General features: G+C 42.8%; 1 protein-coding gene across 1 annotated transcript in view; it reads left to right on the top strand.

Annotated features, from left to right (window-relative positions):
* REXO1 (RNA exonuclease 1 homolog) overlaps positions 1–21,373 on the top strand; it is a 99,853-nt gene that overhangs the window by 68,545 nt on the left and 9,935 nt on the right. Inside the window, exons 6-12 of the mRNA XM_044672150.1 lie at positions 1,069–1,206; positions 2,824–2,947; positions 7,175–7,360; positions 8,575–8,712; positions 13,111–13,224; positions 14,703–14,776; positions 21,097–21,207. Of these exons, the coding sequence (XP_044528085.1) occupies positions 1,069–1,206; positions 2,824–2,947; positions 7,175–7,360; positions 8,575–8,712; positions 13,111–13,224; positions 14,703–14,776; positions 21,097–21,207 (885 nt within the window). The remainder of the gene's footprint in view (positions 1–1,068; positions 1,207–2,823; positions 2,948–7,174; positions 7,361–8,574; positions 8,713–13,110; positions 13,225–14,702; positions 14,777–21,096; positions 21,208–21,373) is intronic.

The following is a 21,373-nucleotide window of genomic DNA, read 5'->3' on the forward strand; positions in this document are numbered from 1 at the left end:
TTTAGACCTAGGACAGTGTGAACAAAGATAAGAAATCAGGAGAGCTCAAACTATATTCTGGGGATGCCACTTTACACAGAGTTCTTGAATTAATCAATGCAAGTGGGCTAGCTTTTTAAAATCCTAAAACAGATTAGCAACAAGAATCATAAATCCATGGATGATAGAGATAGATAGTTTATCCTCCCATTTCTCTAACAAACAATAATGACACTAACTGGTTAAAAAATAAGTTTCAGCTCAGAAAGTGAAACTCCCTTAGTTGCTTCTTGCCTGTGTTTAACAAAAAACAAGCCCAACCTCTTCAAAATGCCTTTCACATGCTGCTGCTAGGGTTACACAGTAACAACTTGAGAATCCTCCCCTCATCTCATCTTCCCTGGCCAGACTAGGTCTGGGAAGAGGCAGCTCTGGATACTTGGAGGCTGGGCTAGTGGAGCCAAACTCTGGGCAGCTTTCCTTTGAAGCTGGGAAGACTTCAAGCAGGGGCCCAGTACTGATCTATCTCTGTCTGTCTCTGTGGGCTAAGTGCCAGCCAAGGCCAACCTCGGCAAGACTCCTCCCTAGAAGGACATGAGCTTTGAAAAAAACCACAGCAACTCATAAAAGAGCTTCCTGAGGTGTTAGAGGAGGCTGTGTTGTGTGTCACTGGAAGGATAGCCTGTGCTGACAGAATCACAACAGTGGACAACAGAGGTTTTGGAACTGAAAATGAGTCACATCATGGTGTCAGAGTTCAAGCAGGTCTTAAAAAAGGAAGCCATGAAACTGGTGACAGGGAATCTTAAGGATGTCATTTGTCGAATTAGAAAATTCTGCTCTTGATAGTCAGTAAGCATTTATCGAGTGCCTGCTATTTATCAGGTGCTGCTAAATGCTGGGGATACAAAGAGAGGAAGAAGACAGTCCTTTGACTTCAAGGAGCTTACCGTTTGATGGGGGAAACAACATGCAAACAAGCTACATGCAGGATAAATAGAAAATAACTAGTGGAGGGAAGGCATTGGAATTAAGGGTTGAGGATGGCTTCTGGCAGAATACTCACTAATATTTCTTTTGTTCTTCTAGAGTGTAAGCTTAAACAGGCCAGTTATTCCAACTGAATTTGGGGCCAAGGTTCCTACCAACATCCGCCAGCGTTATCTTAATCTTTTTATTGATGAGTGCCTGAAGTTTTGTCCATCACCCCAAGAAGCTTATGACAAGGTATGTATCTATGCTAGTATTAGTTTTTCTATCCTGTGAAATTGAGTGGTTGATGGTAGGGAGAGGATTAGGTTGCCTAGATTTGATCTGATATAACCAGTGTGTCTTGGCTTAGTGTTGGATGCTCCCCACCTCCTTTTCTGTTCTCTACAGAAGGAATTGGGAACCACTAGTTGATCTTGAAGCTTTTGCTTGGTAGGTTTCTCCATGGGTTTTTGCTGCCTGCCCTGCATGGTCATCTCCCCCTTTCAGTAAGGAGCCAGGTTTCCTAGAAGGGAGGTGATAGAGGCAGCAGTCCAGGCTATTTGTCCTATACTCTGAGTTAGTCAAATAGAAAAAAAGCTCTGTAGATCTTGAAGGAACCTTAGAGCTGCTCATGTTGATCTCTAGGAGGTGGGGATATCAAGAACCCTGGGTTCAGAAGACTTGACTTCTTATTAGCAGTTGGTTCCTGGTCCAATCACTCCCTGCTGAGCCTTGTGAATTTCTTTCTAAGCAATGGACTTTCATTATTTGACCCCCCTGCAGTTCCTTTTAGCTCTAATATACTATGATCTAATCAGTCTGGGCTCAGTAAATGATGAGCAGGGAGGAAGAGCAAAGTCAGTTTATGGAGAGAGGCAAAAAATGGGCTTTTGGTTTAGTGTCTGACTGTACAGAAGAACATTAATGAAATAAGTCTGCACACAGCCATGCTTCTTTGAGGCAGTGTGGTGCAGGAGACAGAGATTGGGCCAGAGTCAGGAACACCTGGAACATCTGGGTTCAGATCTTGTCTTTTATCATATGAGCTGGGGCAAGTTCACTTCATCTGTAAAATGGAGATAATGACACCTACCTCCCAGGGCTGTTGTTAGAGACCAAATGATATAGAGTAGATAAAGAACGTGTAAACTTTAAGGTCCTCTGTAAATGTCAGTTATTATAATTGTGAATATTTTTGTTATTGCTGACCATCTCATGTCCCATACGAGGAAACCAAGGCTCAGAGGTTAAGAGAATTGCTTAAGGACACATGACAAGTTTACGCTCTTGTTTATGCACTTAAAAGGGCTACCTACAGCAACTCTAGCAGCCATTTGAAGATTTCTGACCTAGCAGCCTCTCATTCTGCAGTCTAGGAAACACATCTCTTGAGTTGCAAGGTCGAATGCCCAAGGTCAAATAGCTAGCTGCTGTTCCTCTTTCACTCCCCACCCCCATCTCAAGGTTTCACATCTTTTCAAGAAGATTGGAGATAGATTCTTTGTCTCCTCTTAGCCTAAATTCCCTTGGCTTACCCTAACTAGGATTTTAGGGGAACTCCAGGGTATCTGCTGCTTCTCTTCTTCATTCTGTAAGATTCCCATCATAGGAAATCCACAGGTGCTTAAATATACTTTTCTTCTCTGACCTCCCAGGCTCTGCCAGCCTTAGGAAATGAAGACATTCCTAGCCCTCAAATAACATCCTGATGTGAGGAGACCAGTCCTAACTTAGTGCTTGATGTCAGATTTACTCAATATAAGTGGATTTTGTCCTTTGTCTTAGCTCCAGCCCTTCCATTCCCCACCCCACCCCCAACCTAACCTTATGAAAGTTGAAATTAAATATCAGCAACACATGTTTTCTTTCCAGGCTTTATCTGAGGAGAAGGTGGCCTATGAACGGAGTTCAAGCAAGAATATCTACCTGAATGTAGCTGTCAATACCCTAAAGAAGCTAAGGAGTTTAGGACCTGGTTCTGTACAGTGTGTAAACAGTAAGTATGGTTATATAACCAATTCTTTCCTTCTTGGCTTTTGAGATCTAAATGATGCTGTTCCCTAGAGGTCCATTGTTCTAGCAACATTAGGTGTCCAGAAACCTTCTGAAAGAAAGTCCAATAGATGTTTGAGGAGCCTTCTGTGTCCTTAGTTTTACACTTTTCCCAGGAGTGCCTTTTAGGTCTTCTCTCAGAGCTCATTGACTCTTTTTTGAACACAATTCTAACAAATAGGGATCTCTGTTCAGTCCCACAGCAGAAAAGAAAGGTGGAAGAAGAGCATGGCTAAAGAAAGCAGAAAGAAGTGACAGGAGGACAGATGGAAAATGAGCTAAAACAAGGAGTCTAGCATTCTCAGGTTTAGGATCATGAAAACTAAAAGGGACTTTGGACATTAGTATCTCCTCTTTTTTTTTAGAAGAAGAAGCAGTAGCTTGGAGAGTTTGTGGCTTTTCCAAGTAATGCAGGTAGTAAGTATCAAAACTAGAGTTTAGAATCTAAATCCAATGCTTTTTTTCTGACACTTTGCCCAGTACTGTGGCAGACAGTGGTATGTCTCCCACTACACCCTGGACATTGCAGTAAAGATGACCCAGGAAATACAGTAGATGCTCATATGATGATCAGCTGGAATCCTCAAGAAAAAAAATGATTTCCCCACATTTATTGTAAAAAGCAAGGCAAAATGTATTATAAAAGTGATCATAACAATTTGGACATTTAGAAGGGACAAACTTCAGTTTTGTGGAAGCTGTCCTTGATGGGACCCCTTAGAGGCCAACAAGAGGCTGACAGATGAAATGATAGCATTAGGGGAGCTTAGCTGGGTGAATAGGAGACAGCTAGGGCCTTGTGGTTGATGCTACAGCCACTCTGCTAGGGCTTAGCTCGAAAAGGACCAAGGGCGCATTCATTATCATCTTATTTTGAAAGGAAAGTTTTCCTTCTACTATACATTTTTTCTTTGCCCTTAGTATAAAAAATATGCATTTGCACTAATTGATGCAGTCTGGTACTTTGAGGTATTCTTAAATCTGTGCCTCATTGTATTAATAAATGCCTGCCTATGCCTTATTAGGAGAAAGAAAGCTACATTTGGTATCAGAGGGCCTGGCTTTGAATCCTGGCTCTGTTCCTTAGGAGCTGTATGACATTGGTCAAGTCACTTCAGTCTGAGATGAAACGATCTCTTTAAGGTTCTTCTATGTCTAATTCTGTGACCTTGTAATCTGACACATGAAATAATAGAGAACAAGACTGTGTTTGATAAATAGCTAAGTTATAGGGTCAGGTTGGTGAACCTAGGGGCTGCTCCCCTCCCCCTCCTCACATGCCCCTGAGGATATTTCTCCCATCACCCACCCCTCTGCCCAGCAGCACAATGGGAGCACTTCTTCCCTCCCCTGTCTGGGGTAAGGTGGTAGGTTTCACATGCAGTGAGGGCTACAGTTTGGGCACCCAGTCTCTAAAAGTTTTGCCATCACTAGTCTAGAGTAAAAGCAGTAGTGAAAAGGATTATGAGAATAGCTGACATTTTTCAGAATCCCACTATTTGCAAATCCTTTTGCATTCATTATTTCATTTAGTGCAACAATCTTGTGAGGCAGGTAATGCATGTATTATTCCTAGGTCAGGGAAAAGATAGTACTTAACCTTTGGTAACATATCCAATAAGTGTTGGAGCCAGTATCTGAAGTCTTCTAACTGTAAATCAGTCCTCTTTCCAGTGTCTTGCAGCTGCCTCTCAGTTGTAGAACAAATTAGTATATCATGGGCTCATTATAAGGTACAGATAGTAAATGCAAGGGGAGGGTGATGGTGGAGGAAGAAGACAAATGGGTCGCCTGGGGCCTGATGTATCAATGTCTGTGACCAAGATAATGAAGTTTGTGATGTTCTTGGAACATCCAGTTACATAGATTCATAATGTTACAGATGGGAGGTCCTTTAAAATACTTTTAGAACAAAGAAGAATCTTATCACATGGGATGTCAGAGCTGGGAGGGCTCTTAAAACACAGAATGTCAAAATTGGCAGGGTGCTTTTATTTAGTTTATTCTGCTTATTTTATAACTGGAGAGACTAAGACCCAGAGAGGGGAAGGAACAGTGCCAAGGTCACACAACTCAGGCTGCTGAATTACCTTTCATTGTGTTTGCTTTACTATTACATGACTCCCTGATTAATTGGGGATGAGAATGTCTGAAACCTGAACATGTATGCAACAGGTCCAAATAACATTTGCACCAAAAAAGTGTGTCTCCTTTCCCTCTCCAGACCTTTCAAATGAACATTGATCCTCATGATTCCCTGCTGTCATATTATCTGGGGTGGGAGAAGCCATGATAGAAGTGAAAACTAAGTGGTTTTCTTCTTTGACAACATTATATTTGACAACATTTTAGGGGGTAGATACGGAGGGGAAAGTCTAGTGTACTTTAGTGGCCCTCACCCTATATTAAATGGAAATAGTCTCTGTTCTCCAAAGTGTGATGCTTTTTCCTTCATTCTCTCATTCCTTTTCAAAGCTCCTGTTTTTAAAAGGTAAAGGGCCACTAATGGAGTAACTTTCAAATGTCTTCAAAGCGCTAGACTGGCCTTTAAGGCATATTTCTGTTTCACACATTAAGCCTCCAAGAAGAAAAAAGAGAAGTGGGTTAAGACATTTCATTATTGGCTCTCGAGAGGGTACATTAAGCAATCAATTTGTGCTGTTCTCCTAATTTTCTTGATCTCATCTTCCTCACCCCCTCCATCTCCATTATCTTTGCAACCATTACTCGGAGAGAACTTGGGGAGGAATGACTGCCAGTTAACGATTGCTACAAAGTACCTGTAAACCCATTAGACAATGTGTTAAAATTCCCCTGTCGGGGCCTCCACAGCCCTTACTTTTTAGTCCTTCCCTTCATTGTGAAAACCTGGCCTGTAGGGATCTTTCAGGGATGGAGAGAATGAAGTGGGCCCTGAAGAGCTGGAACCTCTGGCTAATGGAGCTTAGGACTGCTGCAGAGCCCAAGAAGGACTTGGTCTGTCACCCTAGGGCACACTTCTTTGCATCTGTCTCCTTGTGGAGCCAACAGGGGTTGGTTTTCGTTTTGTTTTGTTGTGCAAGGAGCTCAGTTTTCATTAGTCCTCCTTAATTAATTTTCTTTTTGGTTGTTCCCATTTTGGACTCCCAAGTGAGGCACTAGAAATCAGTAGAGCTGGTTGAAGGAGGGGAAGGGTAGGTCAAAAGAGTCCTTCATTTTTATCACTGATCATATTTTGAATGGAAAAATGTCAGCCTAAAGAAGGTACCATGATGGGTTGAGGTGGTACTGGGTCTAAGACCCTGGTCTTCTCATATCCAGTCCTAATCCTCCATAGTCCACACAGGTGAGAATTAATGGCAGAGGGTTGATTCTAGGGCAGGAATCAGTAACAGCCCCATTACATGATGTCCCCTAGGGGAAGAAGAAGCAATGAGGTTGGGAGAGGAGGAAAGTTAGGGAGAGAAGAAAAAGAAAAGGCATTTGGTTTCAGATGGTAGAGACAACCATCAATGATTATATCTCTGATGTCTTCAATTAATTCAACAAGAGTTTTGATCTGTTATCATTTGCTAGGTAGTGGGGTGGAGGGAGCCATAAAATAAGAGAGAATTTCTACCTATCAAGTCTTTAGTCTTATTAGGTGAAACAAGTTATACATGCACACACACATATACCCTGCCCCCCACACACATATACATACATAGAAAAAAGATCATATGATTACATACTCAATAGCACATAGTATGTAGTAGGAAAACAGAAGAGAGATTGCTGTGAATTGGAGTCATTAGAAACCTTCTGCAGTGGGCTTATATGGTTTTAGATACTATGGCAGAGATAAATCTGACAGCCTTTCTGTCTTCAAAGTGCTTACCATTAGTTGGGGGGGTAGGATGAAATATATATGAAAAGATTAAATATCATACCTTGGTTCTGTTAAGTGCAGAATGAGTAGCAAAGACCTTTAAGTTCTAGATAAAAGTCAGAGGGAAAGACCTCTCTCTGGGCTTTGCTCAGGTAAGACTTCCTGGAAGAGGTGAGTTTTGAGCTGAACCTCAAATTATGGGAAACATTTGAACATGGAAAGAAGAGGATGGGAAAGGGAGGATATTCCAGGAGTAATGTGGGCCCAGAGGTGCCAAAGCTCACCATTTTCTTTTCTCGGTCCTTCTTTTCCATATGGGTTCAGTCTTGCCCACTGGGCCTGACTCCCCTAGTGGTGAGAATAATAGATCGGGTTGTTCCTCCTGCCCCCCTGCAGAGAACAGCAATCGGAAGGTGGTGTCCCATGAAGCCGTGCTGGGGGGGAAACTGGCCACAAAAACAAGCTTTACACTGAATCGATCCGGTAACCTCAGAGCGGAAGATTTAACAGGTGAAAACTTTGTTTCTGTATGTTCATGCCTTCAAAATGTCTAGGCTTGCATATGTATGACAGAGAGGAAAGGGTTATCAGGGGTTAGAATGGGTGGCACCCTTAGCTTTTCCTCTTATAAACTTTCCCATTCATAGAATACTAGAGTGTCAGTGGTGGAAGGGACCTTAGGACCTAGAATGCATCTGGAAGAGACCTAGGGATCGTCTAATCCAATTGCCTTATTATATATGTGGGCAAGCTAAGACCTAGAGGAGAAGGTCAGTGGCAAAGATACTAGTAGAATCTTTTTATCTTGATTTATAATCCTGGGGTGGGTTTTTTTTCCCCTACTTCCTTTGCAACCTCCCTTCATTTTTAACAGGTCAAGTCTGCTACAGAGATTTCCAGTTAAGAACCCAGAGTGAACAAATTCTTTTCCTGATATAAAATCAGAGAGAGACTTGGAGTCCCTCCTACTTCTTCTAGCCTATCACCCTACCCCACCTCCAGCCCTCTCTCCCTCTTCTCCTTCCTCTTCCTCCCTCCCTCCCTCCCTCCCTCTCTCCCTCTCTTCTGTCTTAGAATCAATACTAAATATTAGTTCCAAAGCAGTTGCCCAGGATCACACAGCTAGGAAGTGTCTGAGGTCAAGTTTGAACCCAGGACCTCCTATCTCCAGGCTTAGCTTTCTAATCACTGAGTCATCTAGTTGCCTCCATATTTTTCTTTTTAACACTCATCTCTGACTGATGCTTATGAGTCACATCATAGTTTTCCCATTTATTTGGGTAGCTTTTTTACTGACTGCATAGTATAGCCCTCTTCCTGGAATGCTCTTGGAGAGATGCATGTCATTGATCATATGCTTATGGATAGAGACCATGTGAAAGATCAGATAAGATTTCGTGCTGCCCATTCTTATCCAGGATAGACAACTCTCAACTTAATCTTTGGTGCAACAGTTCTCAAACTCGTTGGTCTCAGGACTCCCTGACACTATTAAAAATTATTGAAGACTCCCCAAAGAGCTTTTTTTTTTTTTGGTGATTCTTTCTATTAGTATTTACTATGTTGGAAATTAAAATGTAACCCCTGAAAAGATCTCTACAACCTTCAGGGGTTCCCTGACTACATTTTGAAAAGCACTAGTCTAGTGGAATGATGTGATCCTCTTTAGGCAGGAAAAACCTTATGCCAGAGACAATTCCAATCAAGTTCTTTGTTGTCTCTAGGAGCTGCCTTGTACCGAAGATTGAAGGACTATATTCTAACAGAGGACCAACTGAAAGAGAATGGCTACCCTCTGCCCCATCCTGAAAAACCTGGCCGAGCGGTGGTCTTCACCACTGAAGAGAAGAAAACCACAGACTGTAAGTTGTTCCCTTCATACTAGCTCCCATCCCTAGTGCTCTGAGGTAGATCAGGTGCTTTCCTCCACAATCCTGTGAGGTGGGTATGGCACAGATATTGCTCTCCTCATTTAATAGATGGGGCTGTAAGAAGTTAAGTAATTTGAACAAGGAATAGGTAGCAAGGGTCAGATCTGAGACTTGAACACAAGTCCCCTGACTCCTAGGACCAGTACTGTCTCAGCTACATTACTTTTTCTTTTCATCTTTTGTCCCTGTCTTACTGGTTTCATCCAACTTTTAGCTGAGATCTGGGCCTCTGAGCCTATAGATCTGTCTCCAGGTGTATTGTGGGTATATAATGGAATTCAGCAGAATTCAGCATCCTCCACTGCCTCACAGCGTACAACAGAGCGAGGCTTTTTGTACTTTCTAATCACATTAGTAATGATTAATCCACCCCATATAACTTTAGCTAATCCACATTCCCAGTGGACAAGCCAGATTTAAATTCCCTCTCTTCTTGGTGCTCTGATGCTGAATATCCCTTCCTAGTTAAGCACTGTGCCCAAGGTCACAGAGAGATGAGGCTTGGAGAAGGCAGAACCCACTTGCAATGCTGTCCTGAGCCCTTTGTGTAAGAGTAAATTGTACCCAAGATGCTAGATGTCCAGCAACAGTGGTGCTATGGAGCCCAATGGATCGATACACAGCAGGCAGCTGTGCTTCATTGACTATCCATGTAGAATAGTTAGCTCTCTGATTCTCCCACTTGGCAGTGCAACCCTATTAGGAAGCTTTATTCCAGTACCCTCTGATTCTCCTCCAGAGAAAGCAAACAGTTTGGTGCTGCAGCTTTAGTGATGTGTAGTCCCTGCCTCTGGCTTAGGAAGATTTAGATAATGTGCTGCTCACTGTAGTTGTAAACATTTAGAGGCAGAGAAGGTGTCTGTGGGCCATGTTTAATTGGGACTGGGGGTGAGTTCTGGCCTGAGTCTTAATTGGCCTTTGGAAGGAGTCTTGGGTGTGACTTGGGTTAAGAGGAGCAGGAGAGCATACTAGGTGGGCAAAGAAATGGATGAAAAAGTAGAAATGAGTAGATGACAAGTCTGCCTGGAGCCATTTGGGCCATCACAGGAAGTAGTGGGAAAAAAGATTGAATAAGAGGGGGGCTAGTGGATGGAGGGCCTTTGAAAACCTTAATCCCTATGCTAAAATTTAAGAAAACCTGAGGTGTTGGGAGAAGGGAGTTAGGAGTATCTTTCCATGCGAATAGAGACATTGTCTATGGAGACCTCACCTTAAATACAGTGGTACTCAGGTTGGTCATACCGATTGACTTAAGTGCTATAACCTCCAATGCCCTGGATCTGTTGTTATTTTGCAAATACTTAAGCTTTGCTGAGTAGGTAACATCTTCAGTGAGGCTATAATTCTCTCTCTCTCTCTCTCTCTCTCTCTCTCTCTCTCTTTCTCTCTCTTTCTCTTAATTAAAACCCTTACCTTCTGTCTTGGAGTCAGTACTATGTATTCTGCTCCAAGGCAGAAGAGTGGTAAGAGTAGGCAATGGGGGTGAAGTGACTTGCCCAGGGTCACACAGCTAGGAAGTGTCTAAAGCCAGATTTGAACCTAGGATCTCCGGTCTCTAGGCCTGGCTCTCAATTCACTGAGCCACCTAGCTGCCCCCTGTGATTCTCTTGATAGGCTTAGCCATGGAAATGCAAGTTTTCTTTGGTGTTCAGTGTCATTAATGGATTGTTTGGTGACTGCTAGAACAATTCAAGTGTGGAGGCATAAGGGGTGAGGGGTTAGAAAAGTCAATTTCCACCAAGACTTGAGCCTTCTGCTCCCAGCTACCTCAAGCTGCCACTTCTTTTTGTCAGTCCCATTTCCTAGCTGCACTATTGCCCCTGAGCCCTTTGGAGACTCAAACTCTACCAGAAGCCCTGTTGCTTTTGTCAAGTGTTTGGGGAAGGTAGATTGCCTCTAATATGTCAATAACTTCCTAAGTGAACCAGAATGGTCTGGGAAGAGTTTGAAGCACTCTTTGATTACATTGAAATCACTAACTCTATGAAAACTATTGATGTTCTTCAGACTTGTTGCCAGAGAGGGCCATCTCTCTTCCTCATGTTAATATGTAGCATGGAAAGTGGAAGTGGTCCATTAATTGCAAAGATGAGTGAAATCTGTGGTATTTGGCTATAGGAGGAAGTGGGAGGCATCTTTTGAGTCCTTTCATTTTGTTTAGCATCTTTCTTTTTTATTTATTTCTTTTATTATTATTTTTTAAAACCTTTACCTTCTGTCTTAAAATAAATACTGTGTATTAGTTCCAAGGCAAAAGAGTGGTAAGGGTAGGCAATGGGGGTTAAGTGACTTGCCCAGGGTTACACAGCTAGGAAGTGTCTGAGACCAGATTTGAACCCAGGACCTCCCATCTCTAGACCTGGATCTCAATCCACTGAGCCACCCAGCTGTCCCCTGTTTAGCATCTTTCCATTTCTACTGCCACATCCTTTATGATCTTGACCCTTATCTCCTCAAGGAAACCTGGGTTATAAGGCTGTTCTTCTACCACTTTGTCCACTCAGCAAGTCCTTTCCAATCTCCTGCAGAAGTCACCAGACTAATCTTCTAGGGTGGTGAGGAAACCTGACCTTAAAGACTGATCCCAGTACTTAATATGTGGCCCTGGACAGATTGCTCTGTGTCTTTAAGCATAATTTTCTCAATTGTAAAATGAGGCTAATAATATTTACACTCTACTTCATAGGATTATTATGAAGAAAGCACTTTGTAACTACTTAAAGGGCCCAGTAAATATGAACTAGGGCCATCACTTATTTCTCAAATCCTGCTTTCATCATGTCTTAGCACCGTAATTACTAAGAAGTATTTCTCCTCTGGACACTCCCACTGTCTCTCAACAGCCTTTTCCCCCTCTTTCTTCCCTAGCAGCACCATGCTCCCTCCTACCTCTGGCCTTTTGCTCCTCTAGTTCCCTGCTGAAATGCCTTCCCTGTTTTCTTTTTTTTTTTTTTTTCTACCTCCCCCATTCAATCTTCTCTGAGTGCTTCATGCTTTGGTTCATGTTTCTGAATCAGGGTTTCAGACTAGATTCACAGAGCTTACAAAGTATTGGTTTAAAAAAAATGATCCTCCCATCCTGTTTCTGGTACCATTCATTGATAGTTACAAGCAGTAGAAGTGTGATAAATTCCTGTAAGTTCCTATTTCAATTTGACTTTAAGGTCCTCCCTACCCAGTGGCCTTGTTTCTTTCAGGGCTATAGGTCCTTTCCTGATTATTGTGGTTGTTTAACATTTCTGAAGCTTAGAGTCCCCTGTATCATCCGTGTAAGGGGGCCTCATTTGGACAATTGAGTGGTGAGTTTAGGGATCCTTTAAGTTTGATAAATAAAGTATTCATCTCTCTGAATCCATGACAAACTCATTGTAGGAAAGGGTCCCCAATACCTTCAGGGTCCTGCTGGCTCCTGGTGCTTGGGGAGGGGGGTGGGAGGGAATTGTTCAGACAAGACAAACTATTATGATCCAGGAGAGAAGGGACAGATTGGGAAGGGGTTGTGGAGAAAGGTCAGTTATCTTAGTGATCCTGTGCCAACTTTGGGAGTGCCATGGTATTTCTTTAGAGCAATGGTCGGCAACCTTTTTGGCCATGAGAGCCATAAACGCCTGCGGAAAGAGGAGGATGGAGGCACAAGGCGCTGGAATCTGGGGTGGGGTGGGGGGCTGAAGGGCCCCCTGGGGCTCTGCCTGGACTGGCCGGTTGGGAGGTGGAGCCAGATATGGCTTGAGAGCCATACGTTGCCGACCCCTGCTTTAGAGCATAAGTGACATCAGTATCCCTTTCTTTGATCATTTCCTTTTTGCTTTTTAACACCTCTAGTTATTATTTGTAACTCCTCATTAAATGTCTCTGTAGTGACTTCATCCTATTCAGAATATATCCCTTTTGGTGTTCAGTAATTCCATTTCTTTTTACTTTGTGTCTTTAGTGTCCTCCATTCCCTGTCCTGAGAAATTCCCTTAGCCCAGTGATGGGCAAACTACGGCCCAAGGGCCAGATTGGAGGGGGGGGGGGGCTGAATGTTCTATCGGAGGACATTATTGTTAATCTGACAAATACAATGAGTAGGATACAATACTATGAAACTTCAAAAGAGTTGCCTTAGAAACAGACTGACAGATGAGCATTTCCTTTCCTTTGGCCCCCTCTTTAAAAAGTTTGCCCATCACTGCCTTAGCCCACTTTGGAAAAGATCTCTTGGGAATCTATGAACGTCTTTTCCTTATCCCATGATGAGGACTATAGGGAAAGAAATGGTGGGATTGGTATAAAGACTTGCCCCAGCGTCTTCTTTCTTCTTCACTCATCCTATCTCTTTCTTTGCAGCATCCTGCCGAATTTGCTGTCGCTGTGGCACTGAGTATCTCGTCTCGCCCACCGGCAATTGTATCCGGAAGGAGGAGTGCTGCCATCATTGGGGGAGGCTGCGCCGTCAGAGAGGTTAGTGCCTTATTCTGGTTCCTTATGGTGGATTGGTTAAGGAAGTGGGTCAGAGAGTAGAAAGCATAACGGTAGTTTTGAGTTTTGCCTTCCTTTATGTTTCCCCCCAAGAAAAAACAACTTTCCTCACACAAAGGAACATCATAATGTATGTTGGCAGGACTGCTTTTTAGAGGTAATATAGTTATGGGGCTGCAGATCCACAGAACTTCCACAAGATGGTGCCACATCACCCTAAACCACAGAGAAACAAATGGGCTCCTAGATTCTAGATGTTGTCAGATACGTGGGCCCCAATACTTCCAAGTGTGGCCTGAACCAGATTAAAGTGTCATTGGGAAATATTTAATAAAATAAACACAAATACAAGAAAACATAGGTAGTATTCCATTTTGAAACCAAGTCAATAATGCAGCCTGTAGGCATCTTTATGTACAATCTAGAGGCCCCTGTTTCTATTTGGATTTAACACCATTCATTGATGTAGTAAACCCCCCCCATTTTATGGAAGAGCAAACTGAGACCCAGAGAGGATCTTTTCTGAGGATCAAAGCTACAACTGGTCTGTGATATTGTTTAGTGAGGGAGCAAGATCCTTGAAACTGGACAAATAGTCTTTAGACAAATAATTTAGTGAGCCATTTGCTTCTAAAAGCTAAAGCAGGGCATGTGTGCTGGTGCCCTTAGGAGGTGCAAAGCAAGATGCCCCCAAAAGACCTTTGCTAGTGACAAATGTTAGAGTCAAGTGTCCATCTTTTTGATAGAGGTTAACAGTACTGTTGACTCAACTGTCATTGTGCATCATCTCCTGAGCCTCTTAAATATAAAAGAAATCCCATTGGAGTAGAAGTTTGTGGGCTATGCCACTTAACATGAAGATACTTTGGGTAAGAACCTTCTCCCTTCTGACCTTCAATATCTTCTTCAAGAGATTGAGCTACTTCTAAGGTCCCTAACTAGTTCCAAAATTTCATTATTCTCCCAGGATAGACTTGTCTCCTTTTAGTTTTAAGAATGGCAGCAATAGACTAGGAGGAGCTGTTCTCATGACAGTCTCATCTTCTGAAGCCCAACTTGATTCATAGTGTGTGACAGTAGTGATGATCACCTGGAAGATGAGAACATTCATCTGCAAAGACATCACCATTGGCCTTTGTGCTCCTCATTCAATTAAATCCGTCCTTTTAGTTCACTCTGAACTCAACAACTCATCAGTTTAGTAAGGTTCCTTTGACCCACAGTGCCTTGCTATGAACCAAAGGGACATTCCCCCTTTGGAACACCACAGTGGATGTGATTAGCAGCCTTCTCTGCTAAAGCTACCTGCCATGCACCACAAAACTCTCAGGCCTCACCCAAACCCTTTCTCCTCATAGCTTCAAGTGCCAACCACTGCTGCTCCCTTTGGTATGACTTTCTTGAAAAGTCCTTCCCACCTGACCACGTTTCCTTGTTTCCTTTCCCCTTGGCTATTTTAGTGGCTGGTGGATGGGAAACCCAGTATAGTTGCTGTTCAGGAGCTGTTGGTTCTGCTGGGTGTCAGGTTGCTAAGGTAAGTGTAAAACAGGGCTGGGTCTCCTGAGTTTGGGATTCTTCTCTCCCCATTAGACATTACTAGCCCTGATTGTCTAGAATATAGAATAGATCCTAGGATTTCAAAACTATGGAGGGAAGTTCAGAACATAAAAAGTCAGAGGAGGGAGGGATCTTGAGCTCTTGAGCCTGGAAAAGAGTTAGGAGGGGTCAGGATTAGAAGAATTAGATTAGATTAGAATATGAACCTATTACTTCCTAGAGGAGAAAACTTTACCGAAAAACCTTTTATAGAAAAGGGGAGCCAGTGAACTTGACTTTGATTACCATAGCTTAATAGGTGGGAAAAACTGAACTGAAAGTCCGAAGTCCTGGGTTCTAAACTTGGTTATGCTATTGTCTTGTTGTATGACAGTACTCATTTTTTTTACTAGTTCTGTGCCTCAGTTTCCCCACTTTAAAAATTGGAATAAATGAGATTGTGTGGATAAGGTAATAGATATTCTTGGAACATAAATGTATTGAGGCCTCATGGAATAGTCAATGTAGGATGCTATCATGAAGGCCTTTTACTCTAAATTCTTACATAATCCCATCATCCATTTAGGAAAACCCTGGTAGCAAGTCAGCATCTGTTTGTTAGAAATAAGGGTGTGAGTTTGAAAATTTTCAGTGTCAATGTTTATTGAAATCCTCATAGAACCTTTACTGTGGGCATTTATGACCTCCTTAGTAATAGACTAGCCCCATTACCTCCAAAAATGGAATTTCTTTGGAATCATTGACTCTTAGATGGAACCCCGGATGTCAGAGCTGGAAGATCATTTAGAAGAGATTGTCTGATCCCCTCGGTCTTTCATTAGGGACTCTTACAGCCAGTATGGAAAACTGCTTATCTGAGGTCACGGAGTAAATTAGCAGCAGAACCTGTTTTAGATGTCCTGTTGTCCTCCCTCTCTCCCACCAAACAGTGGTAACTGTAGAAATCTGTCAGGCCATTCCTAGATGTAGGCAGCAGAGGGCAGAGAGGAGCCAGTTAAGGCCAGCTGCAGAAAAAGTGTGAGCAGAAGTAGGAGAACATTGTACACAGTAACAGCAATATCTCTGATGTTCAACCATGAATGACTTTGGCTATTCTCAGTAATACCAGTGATCTAAGACAATTCCAAAGGGCTTAGGATGAAAAATTCTCTCCACCTCCAAGAAAGAACTGATAGAGTCTGAATGCAAGTCCTTTTTTTTTAAACTTTATTTTTCTTTTCTGTTGGGGTTTTCTTTCATAACATGACTAATATGGAAATATGTTTTCCTGGAAGGAAGAATACAGAGAATTTGAAACTCAAAATTTTTAAAAACAAATGTCAAACTTTTTTACATGTAATTGGAAAAAAATATTTAAAAAACCAAAAAGAAAAGGAATAGTTTTAGAGACCTGTTCTGGTGTAGCTCTTCAGGAGCACTCCTTCCTTAGCCCCTTTGAGAGCCCAGATCTTGATGGTAGAAGAATCTATCATAACTGGAAGAGGGATTGTTGGGGAAGAGCTGGTTTTTAGTGACTTGAGCCAAACTGGTCCCAGCATTGTTTCCTGGCTCTGAGATCCATTTGTTCTTCAGTGAAGATAGATTTTTTTTTTCCATTTTGTGATTTTGGTGGGTCCAGTCCTCATAAAACCCATTTGTTTAGAAGCTTAAGATCAGAGAGCACTGATCATAGAGTGCTAGAATCTTCAAACTACAGGGGCCCTTAGAGAACATCATTCAATCACTCACATTTTATAGCTGAGAAAATAGGCCAACCGAGCAAAGGCAGCTTGCCAAGGTCACAAGATGAGTTAGTGGTAGATCTGGGACTTAGAAATAAGTTTCTAGTTCAAGACTCTTTCCTTGTAAATGATGGGTCCATAGGAAGGTGGCCTCTTGATAGAGATCTTTGTTATGAAATGAACAGAGAGGGGTATTCCATATATCCCAGTGTGGATGAAATTTACCTCACTTTTACTCTTAAGACTAAAACACCCTTAGGGCAGAATGCAAGGGGTTTAGGTTTCCTACCACTTGTTTTTGTGTGGTTTCTCAATTGTCAGAACAGATTATGGGTTTCCCCCTTGTTTTGTCCTAGCTCATATGCCTGCTAGAACACTGAAAGGATAATTATTGTTTAGCTCAGTGCCCTGGCTGCTCTGGGAGCCAAACCTTTTTACAACATAAGACTCCAGCAATCCATCTGTGGGATCCACCCTCCGCTTTTTCCGTTGACAACGTCAGTATACTTTTTGCAAAGTATCCCACAGTGGTGCTTGAGCTTAGAACATGAGGCAGGATATGTCAGGGTTGGGGGCAAAGCATTGTTAGGTGCTAATGTTGTGGCTGGCCAGTCCTTGTTGTTGAGATCCTGATTTTTGGCGGACTCTGGCATTTTGTGGGCTTACTTATGGACAAATGAAATCTATAGGATTTGCTTCAGAGAAACATCAAAGATGGGACAGCTTGGTGGTTCAGTGAATAGAGAGCCAGGCCTGGAGAAGGGAGGTGTCCTGGGTTCAAATATGACCTCACTATCTACTAGCTATGTGACCCTGGGCAAGTCCCTTAATCCTAATTGCCTAGCCCTTATTGCTTTTCTGCCTTAGAACTGATATTTAGTATCAACTTTTAAGGCAGAAAGTAAGTAATGCTGTAGAATTAGGGCTTTGGAGATCTCAATCCATACAATCATCTTAAGAAGAGGAAACATTTGAAAAGAAGATAGGTTTTACTTAAGATAGGTAGTAAACAGTAGGGTTGAGATTAGAGTCCATGCTGCCTGACTCTCAGGGCTTTCCATGGTAGATCCTACTATGGATGCAGTTGTTGGAAGGAGTAAAGAGTAACATCTATTTTCTGTAATGATGAGGGCAGGAGGCCTGGGTTCTAGCTTTACCGAGCACTCATGTGACCCAAATCACAAATCATTTCCCTTTTTTGTGGAATGTGAATCCTTTTAGGACTAACAATCTAGCTGAGGAGATGGACACAAATCTCCTGTGCTGTTATGTGAGATACCTCAGTACTCAGGATTGGCAGTTGCTAATTTGTTGATCAAGATGATTGGATCCCTAGTAAAATGTGAACTGTATGCTACAGATGGGCTGTACTAGTAACAGAGTGGAATAAACTCAAGGAGACCAGGGAATTGCAAGAGGAGACAGTACTTGAGTTGTTCCTTGAAGAATGAAGAGGCTACTGACCTTGGATACTTCTTAGCAGTATGACCCTGGACAGGGCACTTAACCCCAGTTGCCTAGCCCTTACTGCTCTTCTGGCTTGTAACCATACACAATATTGATTGTAAAACAGGTGAGGGTTTAAAAAAATAAGAATGGATAGGCTATGGATAGATGCAGGGATTCTCACACTTTTCTTAAAACTAATGGTGCATTGTTATTATTTGCTATGAAGAATTAGGGCACAACAGGGAGAACATGGAGAATTACCCATGTGATTGTAAACATAGGTTACATATAGTTAGTGGGACACCCTTTTAGAACCAGTGGAGTAAAATAGATGGAAAATGGGAGAAGTTGGAGTTGGGGAAAGAGGAGCATAAGCTAGCAGGTGCAGATTCAAGATAGGCGCTTGTATGCTCTAAGCAAGGTGTGAAAATTTCCTCCCACTGCACATTACCATGCACCAGAGACTGGAAACAGACTATTTAAGCAACACTTCTCGATGGGAATCCCCCTAAAGAGACTGTACAAGTGGTCTGCCAGCCTTTGTGTGGACCTTTATGGAGGGGCAATTCACTGCCTCCAGAGCAGATGTAGCAGATAGCTACAGAGCACTGCCCTCTGGTGTAGCTCTTGGAGCACTCCTTCCATGGGCCCTGGAAGAACTCAGATCTAGGTGGTTGAAGAATCCATCATGACTGGAAGAGGAATGGGGGACAGCTGTAGAGAAGCAAGCTGATTTTAGTGACTTGAGCTTAATAGGATACAGCATTGTTTCCAGGCTCTGAGAAGAGGCTTTAGTGCATATAGGTTTTTCATTTCATGGTTTTGGTGGGTTCAGACCCCTTTGCCACTGTTTTGCTTCCTATTGCAGTGCCCTATGGTCGATCTCTAAGCTATTAGTTGCTTTCTTGCCCATGACCAGAGAACACTGGTCTAAGATACAACCTATTCCATTTAGGGTAGCTCTTGTTGTTTGTTTTCAAGTGGAAGGCTGCCTCTGCACCCCCTAAGTCCTTCAGTTCTTCTTCGGTTGAGATGACCTCCAACTCCCTCCCCATCCTGGTCATCCTCCCCTGGATATGCCTAGTTTGTCAATTTACTATCTAAAGTGTATGTGTGGGCATCAGAGGAAAGCATTGGCTGTGTTGACTGTCTCCTGAATATGCCCAATATGATCTGGTCTTGGAAGCAGAGTGGATCTCAGTCTGTCCTTAGATGGGATATTTCTGGGGAATACCCATTGCTGTAAGCTTTGGAGCAGCTAGGTGACCCTAGTATTGCTCTTGGAATCAGAAAGATCTGAATTCAGGTCTAGCTCTCATCCACTTATTAACCAATTTTCTGAACAAGACACTGAACCCCTTTGGGCCTCAGTTTCTTCATATGTAAAGTGAAGGGCTTTGACTTGATAGTCTCTAAGCCCCATTTCCTCTCAGTATCTATAATTCCGTGGCCACATGGCTGAAACTTTTGGGGAAGGGATGAGTAAGAAGGCTTTATAGAAGATGTGCTCCTCCCCTGCCTCATTCAAGCATTTGTACCACATCTGTAGGTAGCTTTGTTTTTAGTTGTGGGAATAAGAGTTAGTCATGCAGAGTATATTGTGTTCATCACTAACAGGTATTCCCATTATTTGGCCATCCTTTAGAAAGTATTATAGGTAAGAAGACCGTTGAGCCATGCCCAGCATGAAGTTCTCAGGTTACCTGTATTCTTTTGGCCTGCCCATTGGGCAGCCATCCAGAGAGCAGGCTTCCTATGTGCTCAAAGAGGCAAGCTGTTGAGCTACCCAAAAGAACTTGTTTAGTTTTGGGGAGTCTTCACTAGACTAAAAGTGATCATTGTTAGGTGGCACGGTGGTATGCAGTCAGTCAGGCCATACATGTTTAGTAAGGCCTACTTGTCATATTCCGAGAGGAAGAAGGACAAGACAAATGTGACATCAGACTCTGTCCTCAGGGAGCTCACAGTCTGGCAGATAGATGGGGATTGAGCCTGTTCAGGGATTTTCATTGGTGGAGGGAGCTCCTAGTGAGGAAACTTTCTTTAGTAAGGAGCTGCCTCTGGCACTGACTAGTTTGTCCAGGATCATAACACCAGGCTCTGTCAGAGACTTGAACCCAGGGCTCTGATCTGAACTTGCTTGTCTCATATACTTTGCCATGCTGCTGTCCTCAACAGAAAGAAGTATGCCCAGAATAAATACAGAGTAATTAGGGAGGGAGGAGGGCAGGGGGTGTCAGAAAAGGCATATTGAAAAGGTAGTTGTAGAACTGAGTCTTGAAGGAAATGAGGAATTGTATGAGGTTGAGATGAAAGGGGGAAATAGCCCGTGGGGAAAGCCTAATGGGGAAAGGGGAGGGGATTGTGGCTATGTATGTATGCCTATATATAAGTTCTGTAGGTACTCACTGAATAGCACATTGTATAGGTATCAGAGCTAGGAGAGCCCTCAGAACCTGCGCTTTCAGAGCTTGAATTCTGTGCATCAGACTTGGGGTTAGGAGATAAGTGGGCTTGAATCCTGTCTCCAATCTGACCATAAGTCTGATTGTAGGCACGTTACCGTTCCTGAGCCCCCTTTTCCCAAATTTACAAATTGGGAGGTAATATTACTAGCATATCTACCTCACAAGGTTTGTTAATATTTAAATCTCTTAGCGGTGTGAGTGTGGTTCTGCCTTTACTTGGAGATACCTTAGAGCATAGACATCAAACATGCAGCCCACAGTTCTCCCCAGTGCAGCCTGAACCAGATTAAAATGTCTGAGAAATACTTAACAAAATAAATAAAACTACAATAAAACATAGATAATGGCACTGTGCGGTTTTCTAAATCAGTATGTAGTCTTAGGGGTTCTTAACTAGGTTGATGGTTCCATTTCTATTTGAGTTTAACCCCACTGCCTTGGAGTGTAGAACTCCAAATGTTAGAGCTGGGAGGGCCCTAAGAGATCATTCATCTGCTCCAGCTTCCTCTTTGGGCCCTGGGAATGCCCCAGCTGTTTTTGCTTATTTGTATACCATCAACTTTCAACAGCCTTTTCCAGAAGAAAGGTCTATGTGGCTATGACCATATTTTTTTCTTCATCTCCACCCCTCCATCCCCCCCCCCCCAACTCCCCAATAGCAACATGTGCAAGATGGCCGCAAAGACAACCTTGAAGGGTTCGTGAAAACCTTTGAAAAACTTCCCTCTACAGATGGGTATCCAGGAATATATGCCCTCGACTGTGAGATGGTAAGACCTTGGATGTGTGATGCTCCATCAGTGGCTGTCAGACACTGTGCTTGCCTATGTCTCCTTAGAGAGGCCAGTGTCATCTCTCTTAGCCTTCCCTTCCCTTGCTGTACCAAGGACTAGCAATGTCTTTCAAACAGGGCTATGTGGTCCCTGGATCTCAGTA

The sequence above is a fragment of the Gracilinanus agilis genome, chromosome 1, assembly GCF_016433145.1.
Source record: "Gracilinanus agilis isolate LMUSP501 chromosome 1, AgileGrace, whole genome shotgun sequence".
In the NCBI taxonomy this organism is placed as follows: Eukaryota; Metazoa; Chordata; class Mammalia; order Didelphimorphia; family Didelphidae; genus Gracilinanus; species Gracilinanus agilis.